General features: G+C 33.2%; 1 protein-coding gene across 1 annotated transcript; it reads right to left on the reverse strand.

Annotated features, from left to right (window-relative positions):
* Positions 1 to 1309: 1309 nt before the first annotated feature.
* LOC119612015 (SET domain-containing protein SmydA-8) lies at positions 1310 to 11463 on the reverse strand. Its single transcript, XM_037967720.1, has 6 exons — positions 11196 to 11463; positions 4607 to 4911; positions 3977 to 4547; positions 3614 to 3786; positions 1884 to 2006; positions 1310 to 1823 (listed from the first exon to the last, which is right to left on the reverse strand). The coding sequence occupies exons 1-6, from the start codon at positions 11211 to 11213 to the stop codon at positions 1409 to 1411; spliced, it is 1605 nt and encodes a 534-aa protein (XP_037823648.1). The 5' UTR covers positions 11214 to 11463; the 3' UTR covers positions 1310 to 1408.
* Between the last annotated feature and the right edge of the window lie 769 nt (positions 11464 to 12232).

The following is a 12232-nucleotide window of genomic DNA, read 5'->3' on the forward strand; positions in this document are numbered from 1 at the left end:
CTAGACTATAGATTAGACTATAGACCAGACTATAGACTAGACCATAGACTAGACTATAGACTAGACTATAGACTAGACTATAGACTAGACTATAGACTAGACTATAGACTAGACTATAGACTAGACTATAGAGTAGACTATAGACTAGACTATAGACTAAACTGGACTAAAGACTAGACTATAGACTAGACTATAGACTAGACTATAGACTAGACTATAGACTAGACTATAGAGTAGACTATAGACTAGACTATAGACTAAACTATAGACTAGACTGTAGACTAGACTATAGACTAGACTATAGACTAGACTATAGATTAGACTATAGACCAGACTATAGACTAGACCATAGACTAGACTATAGACTAGACTATAGACTAGACTATAGACTAGACTATAGACTAAACTATAGACTAGACTATAGACTAGACTATAGGCTAGACTATAGACTAGACTATAGACTAGACTATAGACTGGACTAAAGACTAGACTATAGACTAGACTATAGACTAGACTATAGACTAGACTATAGACTAGACTATAGACTAGACTATAGACTAGACTATAGACTAGACTATAGACTAGACAGACTAGACTAAACTAGACTATAGACTAGACTATAGACTAGACTATAGACTAGACTATAGACTAGACTATAGACTAGACTATAGACTAGACTATAGACTAGACTATAGACTAGACTATAGACTAGACTATAGACTGGACTATAGACTAGACTAATGACTAGGCTATAGGCTAGACTATAGACTAGACTTTAGACTTGACTATAGACTAGACTATAGATTAGACTATAGACTAGACCATAGGCTAGACTATAGACTAGACTATAGACTAGACTATAGACTAGGCTATAGGCTAGACTATATATTAAAGTCTAAAGAAAATTCTAATTAAATTTGAAAAAATTCCAGATTTTTGAAATTACAAACAAATTTATTTAGTTGTCGTTCTTATTCTTATCTATCTTCACCTTTAGTGATAGCAATTTATTTTATTTATTTCTCTTTCTTTTACTAATTCTTTATTCCAGTGTATTTAATGGTGAATTCCACTTCATGACAAATTAGTTGAAATCTCCATTTAAATGTTAATTACGGTATTTTATGGCATTAGAATGCATTAAATATCTTGATAATGTTCTTTGGTAAATTGTTGATAAGAGAAGATTTTTTTTGCAATTTCTTTTTGTATCTTTAAGATGAAAACTGCGTTTTGAAAGTGTTCAACACTTGCACTTAAAACAGGTGGTTTATGGTAACCATTTTGAATGAACAGTTTAGAGACCTGATTTAGTGAAATTAACTTTATTTAACAAAATACTTCTTCTTTAATAGTAAAAAAAATTTTCCAATTTACAAATTAACAATAATTTTCCAAAAATATATCTTCAATTCACTCCCATTTTCTCCAAAGCTTCAGCAGCTGCTAAACCCATTTGATGCTCCGATGACCCCGCTGGTTCCATTTTCAATATCAAGGCACTTTCCTTCAAAAGTTGTATGACTTCTTTAATATTTTGACTAAATTGTTTGCGTGTTATCAAATTATGCATTAACATATACTGTGAAAGCATCATAATGGGCGCATGCAACTCATACATGATCAGACCCCTTAATCTTGTCAGACCCGGTTCCAAAACATCTATTACCTCCAAGAATTCTTTACAATATCTTTGTTTTCTTTGTAAATCTTCCAAAGACAGTTGAGGTAATAGATAGTTGTCAATTTTTCCATATAACTGACATAGGGAATATTTGGCCGATAGTAAGAGATAATGATGAGGACCCAAGATATCATTATATCTGGAAAATCATTAAATATTAAAAACTCTTTCACTGAATGTTATTCCGCTAGTCTAATACCTTTTCAAAAAGTTTTCCAAGCCGGGTACATCATGTACATCTATTGATTCCAGATCATTGTTGATTTTATCCAATAGTTTTGAAACCTCCGGAGCCAATAGGATTTGAGGGCAACTGGAGCATCTGTAATGATACAAAAACAAGAGACCGAAATAATTATTTATTCACCTCCGCACTAATCAGGTTTTACTGTAGTTTTGACGGGACAGCTAAAGACTAGACTATAGACTACACTATAGACTAGACTATAGACTAGACTATAGACTAGACTATAGACTAGACTATAGACTAGACTATAGACTAGACTATAGACTAGACTATAGACTAGACTATAGACTAGACTATAGACTAGACTATAGACTGGACTATAGACTAGACTATAGACTAGACTATAGACTAGACTATAGACTAGACTATAGACTAGACTATAGACTAGACTATAGACTAGACTATAGACTAGACTATAGACTAGACTATAGACTAGACTATAGACTAACCATAGACACTATAGACTAGACTATAGACTAGACTATAGACTAGACTATAGACTAGACTATAGACTAGACTATAGACTAGACTATAGACTAGACTATAGACTAGACTATAGACTAGACTATAGACTAGACTATAGACTAGACTATAGACTAGACTATAGACTAGACTATAGACTAGACTATAGACTAGACTATAGACTAGACTATAGACTAGACTATAGACTAGACTATAGACTAGACTATAGACTAGACTATAGACTAGACTATAGACTAGACTATAGACTAAGACCAGACTATAGGACTAGACTATAGACTAGACTATAGACTAGACTATAGACTAGACTATAGACTAGACTATAGACTAGACTATAGACTAGACTATAGACTAGACTATAGACTAGACTATAGACTAGACTATAGACTAGACTATAGACTAGACTATAGACTAGACTATAGACTAGACTATAGACTAGACTATAGACTAGACTATAGACTAGACTATAGACTAGACTATAGACTAGACTATAGACTAGACTATAGAATAGACTATAGACTAGACTATAGACTAGACTATAGACTAGACTATAGACTAGACTATAGACTGACTATAGACTAGACTATAGACTAGACTATAGACTAGACTATAGACTAGACTATAGACTAGACTATAGACTAGACTATAGACTAGACTATAGACTAGACTATAGACTAGACTAGACTATAGACTAGACTATAGACTAGACTATAGACTAGACTATAGACTAGACTATAGACTAGACTATAGACTAGACTATAGACTAGACTATAGACTAGACTATAGACTAGACTATAGACTAGACTATAGACTAGACATAGACTAGACTATAGACTAGGCTATAGACTAGACTATAGACTAGACTATAGACTAGACTATAGACTAGACTATAGACTAGACTATAGACTAGACTATAGACTAGACTATAGACTAGACTATAGACTAGACTATAGACTAGACTATAGACTAGACTATAGACTAGACTATAGACTAGACTATAGACTAGACTAGACTAGACTATAGACTAGACTATAGACTAGACTATAGACTAGACTATAGACTAGACTATAGACTAGACTATAGACTAGACTATAGACTAGACTATAGACTAGACTATAGACTAGACTATAGACTAGACTATAGACTAGACTATAGACTAGACTATAGACTAGACTATAGAAAAAGTTTTTCCTCAAACTTACTTCCAATCAGCTTCCTGCTCCAAAGGCTTTGTAGCCCTGATGAAACCCTTCTTGCATTTCATACACCTAATAGCGCTGCAGTCGGTGCCCAATTCGTAAGGATCCGAGCAACGTTTACAGCAGCACCAAAACAATTTACCAGCTTGCATAAAATCTCGTCGTTTTAAAGTGCCCTGAGAAAGAAGTGAACAAAAAATTCAATTATTAAGAATCAAAATATTCAAAATTTCTGAGAACTGAATGCCCCAGAGGAAAGCCCGTTAAAATAGCAGATTAGGAACACATTGTTAAAAGCTGCAAATAGAAAGCTTAAGCAATTAAGAGAGCAATAAATAAAAAGTAAAGCTCCTCTCTGGCTCCCACCTGCAGTGTATAGGCATAACTCAAGGTCAAGGCCTCTCCCTTCTTCACCGCCCTCGAGGTGCGCAAAATTATATCATATGTCTTGGGATCATCTGTGTGCGAGGTGTTCGGACAACAATCGTGAGCCAATAGGAAAGCACTAGGATATAAAGTACGTGCTTTGGCAAAATTTTGACCAATTTCAAAACAATTTACATCCAAAATACCACAAATCGTATGTATTTCTTCGGCGGTAAATTGTCCGCCCATATGCCAAGTTTCACGTAAATATGTCACTACATTACTTTCATAATGACTCCATAGTTCGGCATTAAGTTTACGCATTTCTAAATGCGATTCCATCAGCATGATGCGTTTATAGAGATCGGGTGAATGTTGTTTCATTAGGAGTATACGGACGATGAGTACCAGTTCATAGAGATTTTTAATTTTCACCGGGGAAGCGGTATCTATGAGAGGTTTAGAGGTATTTTCCTCTTTTAATAGTTCACATTCGTAGGTAGAGTGACCTGCGGGTTGGTGATAGCCGCGACAGGCAGGACCACACATGGGCCAATGGCAGGAGGGACATCTGAAATAGATAAAATTAGTTGTTTTTAGTTAAACATTTTTAAATCCAAACTACTTTACCTATATTGGGTGGACTTCAATGTTACCGGCATATAACAACCCAAACATACCGGATCTGCTGAGACACAAGGTCCAACAGCCAAAGGTTTCTCGGTGATCAAAATTTCTCCCGGCTTTAAATCACGTTTAGCCACCAAATATCTGCCATAGATATCGGACATGGCAATGGTATAAGGCAGGTTAGCATCCTCTGTCTTAACGCTCAAATTCAATTGCTTTAAATCTTCCGTTAATTCCTCCACCTCCGGCTGCTGTGGCGGGGTATTGACCGGAGTATGATGATGTTGCTGTTTTTTCTTATTTTTCTAAAACAAAATTAAATTTTCAAAAATGTATTTGTTTGTTTTTGTTGGGCGTATAATAAATAAATCAATATCATTTACTAATTATGGCAAAAGTTTTCTAATTTAATTACATTTTAATATTTTCTTCAAGACACGCAAAGTAAACTAATAATCCTCTAACTAAATCCCCTGCCCAGACACACCACCTCAACTTACTATACACAAATAATTAATTGATTTCTCTTGCTACCCCGCTTCCTCCACTCCGCTCTTCCATATTAAACAAAAACTTTTCCTCAACTATGGCCAAAACATCGCAGCGAAAAAAACAATTAAAAAATAATTTTCATTTAATACTTTCGCACCGCCAAGTCTATTTTATGTTGCTTAAAATCAACAGGTGTAATAAGTCCCTCGTCTCTTCTTGCTACCACCACCACCGACTGCTCGATATTCCTATAATATTTTGCTTTCTCTCCCCCTTGCTTTGCCACCAACCCTCCGACAAACACATGTTTTTACGTTGATAAATCTTTTGTTAACATTTTGTCTTAAATTGTATTTTTGGCCCTAAATTTTTCGTTCACGCTAATTATTTCACAAATTGTGGCTGGCTGACACGCATAAAAGTGTTGTAAATGTTTTTGTGAGTATAAACATACATGTGAATGAATATATGTATGTATGTATAAATATACATTTATAAATATTTGGCACGCGTCTGCGGAATAATTTTCAGCCATTAACCAATTAAGCGAGAAATCAATAAAGGAGAAATGGCAAAACATTAATCATTTTATTCAAAAGCAAAATTTATCTACATATAGACTAGACTATAGACTAGACTATAGACTAGACTATAGACTAGTCTATAGACTAGACTATAGACTAGACTAGACTATAGACTAGACTAGACTATAGACTAGACTATAGACTAGACTATAGACTAGACTATAGACTAGACTATAGACTAGACTATAGACTAGACTATAGACTAGACTATAGACTAGACTATAGACTAGACTATAGACTAGACTATAGACTAGACTATAGACTAGACTATATACTAGACTATATAGACTAGAGACTAGACTATAGACTAGACTATATACTAGACTATAGACTAGACTATAGACTAGACTATAGACTAGACTATAGACTAGACTATAGACTAGACTATAGACTAGACTATAGACTAGACTATAGACTAGACTATAGACTAGACTATAGACTAGACTATAGACTAGACTACAGACTAGACTATAGAATAGACTATAGACTAGACTATAGACTAGACTATAGAATAGACTATAGAATAGACTATAGACTAGACTATAGACCAGACTATAGACTAGACTATAGACTAGACTATAGACTAGACTATAGACTAGACTATAGACTAGACTATAGACTAGACTATAGACTAGACTATAGACTAGACTTTAGACTAGACTATAGACTAGACTATAGACTAGACTATAGACTAGACTATAGACTAGACTATAGACTAGACTATAGACTAGACTATAGACTAGACTATAGACTAGACTATAGAATAGACTATAGAATAGACTATAGACTGGACTATAGACTAGACTATAGACTAGACTATAGAATAGACTATAGAATAGACTATAGACTAGACTATAGAATAGATTATAGAATAGATTATAGAATAGACTATAGACTAGACTATAGACTGGACTATAGACTAGACTATAGACTGGACTATAGACTAGACTATAGACTAGACTATAGACTAGACTATAGACTAGACTATAGACTAGACTATAGACTAGACTATAGACTAGACTATAGACTAGACTATAGACTAGACTATAGACTAGACTATAGACTAGACTATAGACTAGACTATAGACTAGACTATAGACTAGACTATAGACTAGATATAGTCTAGTCTATATTCTATGGTCCTGTCTACGACCAAAGCAATGTGGTCCTATAGACCAGACTATAGACTAGACTATAGACTAGACTATAGACTAGACTACAGACTAGACTATAGACTAGACTATAGACTAGACTATAGACTAGACTATAGACTAGACTATAGACTAGACTATAGACTAGATATAGTCTAGTCTATATTCTATGGTCCTGTCTACGACCAAAGCAATGTGGTCCTATAGACTAGACTATAGACTAGACTATAGACTAGACTAGACTAGACTATAGACTAGACTATACACTAGACTATACACTAGACTATACACTAGACTATACACTAGACTACACACTAGACTATAGACTAGACTATAGACTAGACTATAGACTAGACTATAGACTAGACTATAGACTAGACTATAGACTAGACTAAAGACTAGACTATAGACTAGACTATAGACTAGACTGTAGACTAGACTATAGACTAGACTGTAGACTAGACTATAGACTAGACTATAGACTAGACTATAGACTAGACTAGACTATAGACTAGACTATAGACTAGACTATAGACTAGACTATAGACTAGACTATAGACTAGACTATAGACTAGACTATAGACTAGACTATAGACTAGACTATAGACTATACTATAGAGTAGACTATAGACTAGACTATAGACTAGACTATAGACTAGATTATAGACTAGACTATAGACTAGATTATAGACTAGACTATAGACTAGACTATAGACGAGACTATAGACTAGACTATAGACTAGACTATAGACTAGACTATAGACTAGACTATATAGACGAGACTATAGACTAGACTATAGACTAGACTATAGACTAGACTATATACTAGACTATAGACTAGACTATAGACTAGACTATAGACTAGACTATAGACTAGACTATAGACTAGACTATGACTAGACTATAGACTAGACTATAGACTAGACTATAGACTAGACTATAGACTAGACTATAGACTAGACTATAGACTAGACTATAGACTAGACTATAGACTAGACTATAGACTAGACTATAGACAGACTATAGACTAGACTATAGACTAGACTATAGACTAGACTATAGACTAGACTATAGACTAGACTATAGACTAGACATAGACTAGACTATAGACTAGACTATAGACTAGACTATAGACTAGACTATAGACTAGACTATAGACTAGACTATAGACTAGACTATAGACTAGACTATAGACTAGACTATAGACTAGACTATAGACTAGACTATAGACTAGACTATAGACTAGACTATAGACTAGACTATAGACTAGACTATAGACTAGACTATAGACTAGACTATAGACTAGACTATAGACTAGACTATAGACTAGACTATAGACTAGACTATAGACTAGACTATAGACTAGACTATAGACTAGACTATAGACTAGACTATAGACTAGACTATAGACTAGACTGACTAGACTATGACTAGACTATAGACTAGACTATAGACTAGACTATAGACTAGACTATAGACTAGACTATAGACTAGACTATAGACTAGACTAGACTAGAGACTAGACTATAGACTAGACTATAGACTAGACTATAGACTAGACTATAGACTAGACTATAGACTAGACTATAGACTAGACTATAGACTAGACTATAGACTAGACTATAGACTAGACTTAGACTAGACTATAGACTAGACTATAGACTAGACTATAGACTAGACTATAGACTAGACTATACTATACTAGACTAGACTATAGACTAGACTATAGACTAGACTATAGACTAGACTATAGACTAGACTATAGACTAGACTAGACTAAGACTGACTAGACTATAGACTAGACTATAGACTAGACTATAGACTAGACTATAGACTAGACTATAGACTAGACTATAGACTAGACTATAGACTGGGTATAGTCCTAGTCTATATTATATGGTCCTGTCTACGACCAAACAATGTGGTCCTGTCTATAAACAAACAATCCCCCCACCCCAAAGGTTTTATTTTATAATGTTTACGGCCAATAAGTCATGATTATTTAGATCTATTGCTTAAGAAAAACTTGCTCTTCAATGCCTCCCTGACAATAAAATATAACAGACTACACAATTATATACATATGTATGAGTGTATGTATGTATTTATTTAAAATTTAATTGGAGCAAATGCCCAAATACATTAAGGCAAAAAAAATATGTCTATTATTTTGTTCAAAACAAGATATTTTCTACAAGGAAAATAAATAATTTTTACAAAAATTCTCTTATTTTAAATAATAAACCAAAATAATTTAAAAATACAGCAGAAAAACAATTTCTGTTCTATTTTTAAACACATTAACACACTTTGCACTTAGGTTTCATTTAAAAAATATTATTGAGACAAATTTTTTGATGTGTATGTTGAAATGTATTGACAGTTTGTGGCATTTAAAGAAAATTTCAAGTAATTTGCGGTGACGTGTTGAAGGTGTCAAAAACAAATTGAAATGAAAGATTTTTTAAGAATGAAAAGTCTATTAGAAGTAGAAAGTATTAAATATTAAATATTAAATGACAAGAAGCAATTAGCTAAAGATTTTATAAAAAATAATATGGATGTAAATATTTAATGACATTTAACATACGAAATGGCGCTGAATATTGTAGATTTTTCAATTAAGTCATAGTTTAGTCATAGTGTAGCCATAGCGTAGTTATAGTGTAGCCATAGTCTAGTCATAGTGTAGTCATAGTGTAGTCATAGTGTAGTCATAGTGTGGTCATAGTGTAGTCATAGTGTAGTCATAGTCTAGTCATAGTCTAGTCATAGTCTAGTCATAGTCTAGTCATAGTCTAGTCATAGTGTAGTCATAGTGTAGTCATAGTCTAGTCATAGTCTAGTCATATTCTAGTCATAGTCTAGTCATAGTCTAGTCATAGTCTGGTCATAGTCTAGTCATAGTCTAGAAATAGTCTAGTCATAGTCTAGTCATAGTCTAGTCATAGTCTAGTCATAGTCATAGTCTAGTCATAGTCTAGTCATAGTCTAGTCATAGTCTAGTCATAGTCTAGTCATAGTCTAGTCATAGTCTAGTCATAGTCTAGTCATAGTCTAGTCATAGTCTAGTCATAGTCTAGTCATAGTCTAGTCATAGTCTAGTCATAGTCTAGTCATAGTCTAGTCATAGTCTAGTCATAGTCTAGTCATAGTCTAGTCATAGTCTAGTCATAGTCTAGTCATAGTCTAGTCATAGTCTAGTCATAGTCTAGTCATAGTCTAGTCATAGTCCTAGTCATAGTCTAGTCATAGCTAGTCATAGTCTAGTCATAGTCTAGTCAGAGTCTAGTCATAGTCTAGTCATAGTCTAGTCATAGTCTAGTCATAGTCTAGTCATAGTCTAGTCATAGTCTAGTCATAGTCTAGTCATAGTCTAGTCATAGTCTAGTCAATAGTCTAGTCATAGTCTAGTCATATCTAGTCATAGTCTAGTCATAGTCTAGTCATAGTCTAGTCATAGTCTAGTCATAGTCTAGTCATAGTCTAGTCATAGTCTAGTCATAGTCTAGTCATAGTCTAGTCATAGTCTAGTCATAGTCTAGTCATAGTCTAGTCATAGTCCTAGTCATAGTCTAGTCATAGTCCTAGTCTAGTCATAGTCTAGTCATAGTCTAGTCTATTAGTTAGTCATAGTCTAGTCATAGTCTAGTCATAGTCTAGTCATAGTCTAGTCATAGTCTAGTCATAGTCTAGTCATAGTCCTAGTCATAGTCTAGTCATAGTCTAGTCATAGTCTAGTCCATAGTCTAGTCATATCTAGTCATAGTCTAGTTCATAGTCTAGTCATAGTCTAGTCATAGTCTAGTCATAGTCTAGTCTAGTTAGTCATAGCTAGTCATAGTCCTAGTCATAGTCTAGTCATAGTCTAGTCATAGTCTAGTCATAGTCTAGTCATAGTCTAGTCATAGTCTAGTCACAGTCTAGTCATAGTCTAGTCTAATCTATATCCTAGTTTTATGATATGAATTGTTTGTTGGGTTTTTTGTCAACATTTCACCGCAACTGTTTGCATTTAACACACTTTTACTCAAAAACAAATTGTCGTTACTTTTTTGAAAAGTATTCGAAGAATGTTTTCATAAAACTAAAATACGTTTATTTTCACTTCATTCTCAAATATTTTGCGTCTTTACGAGATTTATTTTTAATTGTTGGCCAACAATGTAAATGTTAAAAAAAAATTATTTAAAAATCTGAGGAAATTAAAAATGTTGGTTTTAAACTTGTCACCGTGGAACATTTTATTTTATAATTAAACAAATGTTTAATTTTATATTTTTTAATATTTATTATTTGATCATTTTAAAACCAATATTCGCAAAATTTTTATCACTTTCTTTCATATTTTTAAAAAATTACATTTTTCTTATGCGGCATTTTTCTGCTACTTTCACTTGATTTCTTTTATTAAAAAATTTAAACTGTTTTCTTCTTTATAAAAACAAAAATTTTCTTTGTTTAATATTTTTCTGTTTTTTTTATTGTTATTTATATTCGAAATTAATTATTTTTAGAATGCATAAGAAATACCACACACACGATCGCACAATCACGCCCTCCGCTTTCAGAATACACACATTTTGATCACTCGCTTGGTTGGTTGGAAACTGAGACAACTTGTTGAAAATTTTCTAAATCATTTAAACAATAAATAAGAAAAATTTTGTAGTTTATTTAAGAATTTAAATGCTATACTCAATTATTAGGGGAGAGTAGAGGAAGCCGATTTTCCCGGTATATACTCTCATAAATGAAGAAAAATTTTTATGATATGCAATGCTGAGAGTAAAGAAAATATGTAATTAAAAATTTCAAGAAAATTTATGATCAGCGACACATATTTTGTAGTTTTTGAAACATTTTGTTTATATTATTGGTGTGTTTTTAAAAATAATTTAAAGGGTGAAGGAAGATATAAGATACAAAAAGAACTATGACAACTCTATGACTAGACTATGAATAGACTTTGACTAGACTATGACTAGACCATGACTAGACTATGACTAGGACTATGACTAGACTATGACTAGACTATGATAGACTATGACTAGACTATGACTAGACTATGACTAGACTATGACTAGACTATACTAGATTGGACTAGACTATGACTAGACTATGACTAGACTATGACTAGACTATGACTAGACTATGACTAGACTATGACTAGACTATGACTAGACTATGACTAGACTATGACTAGACTATGACTAGACTATGACTAGACTATGACTAACTATGACTAGACTATGACTAGACTATGACTAACTATGACTAGACTATAGACTAGACTATGACTAGACTATGACTAGACTATGACTAGACTATGACTAGACTATGACTAGACTATGACTAGACTATGACTAGACTATGACTAGACTATGACTAGACTATGA

This window comes from Lucilia sericata, unplaced genomic scaffold, assembly GCF_015586225.1.
Source record: "Lucilia sericata isolate MDLA Ls3-8-SP2 unplaced genomic scaffold, ASM1558622v1 Contig001581F_arrow, whole genome shotgun sequence".
Classification (NCBI taxonomy): Eukaryota; Metazoa; Arthropoda; class Insecta; order Diptera; family Calliphoridae; genus Lucilia; species Lucilia sericata.

Coding starts and splice junctions, on each gene's coding strand:
- LOC119612015 (XM_037967720.1), bottom strand. Junction 4,548..4,606: donor TTGAAGTCCACCCAATATAG/GTAAAGTAGTTT, acceptor TATCTATTTCAG/ATGTCCCTCCTGCCATTGGC. Junction 1,824..1,883: donor TTGGAAAACTTTTTGAAAAG/GTATTAGACTAG, acceptor ATGATTTTCCAG/ATATAATGATATCTTGGGTC.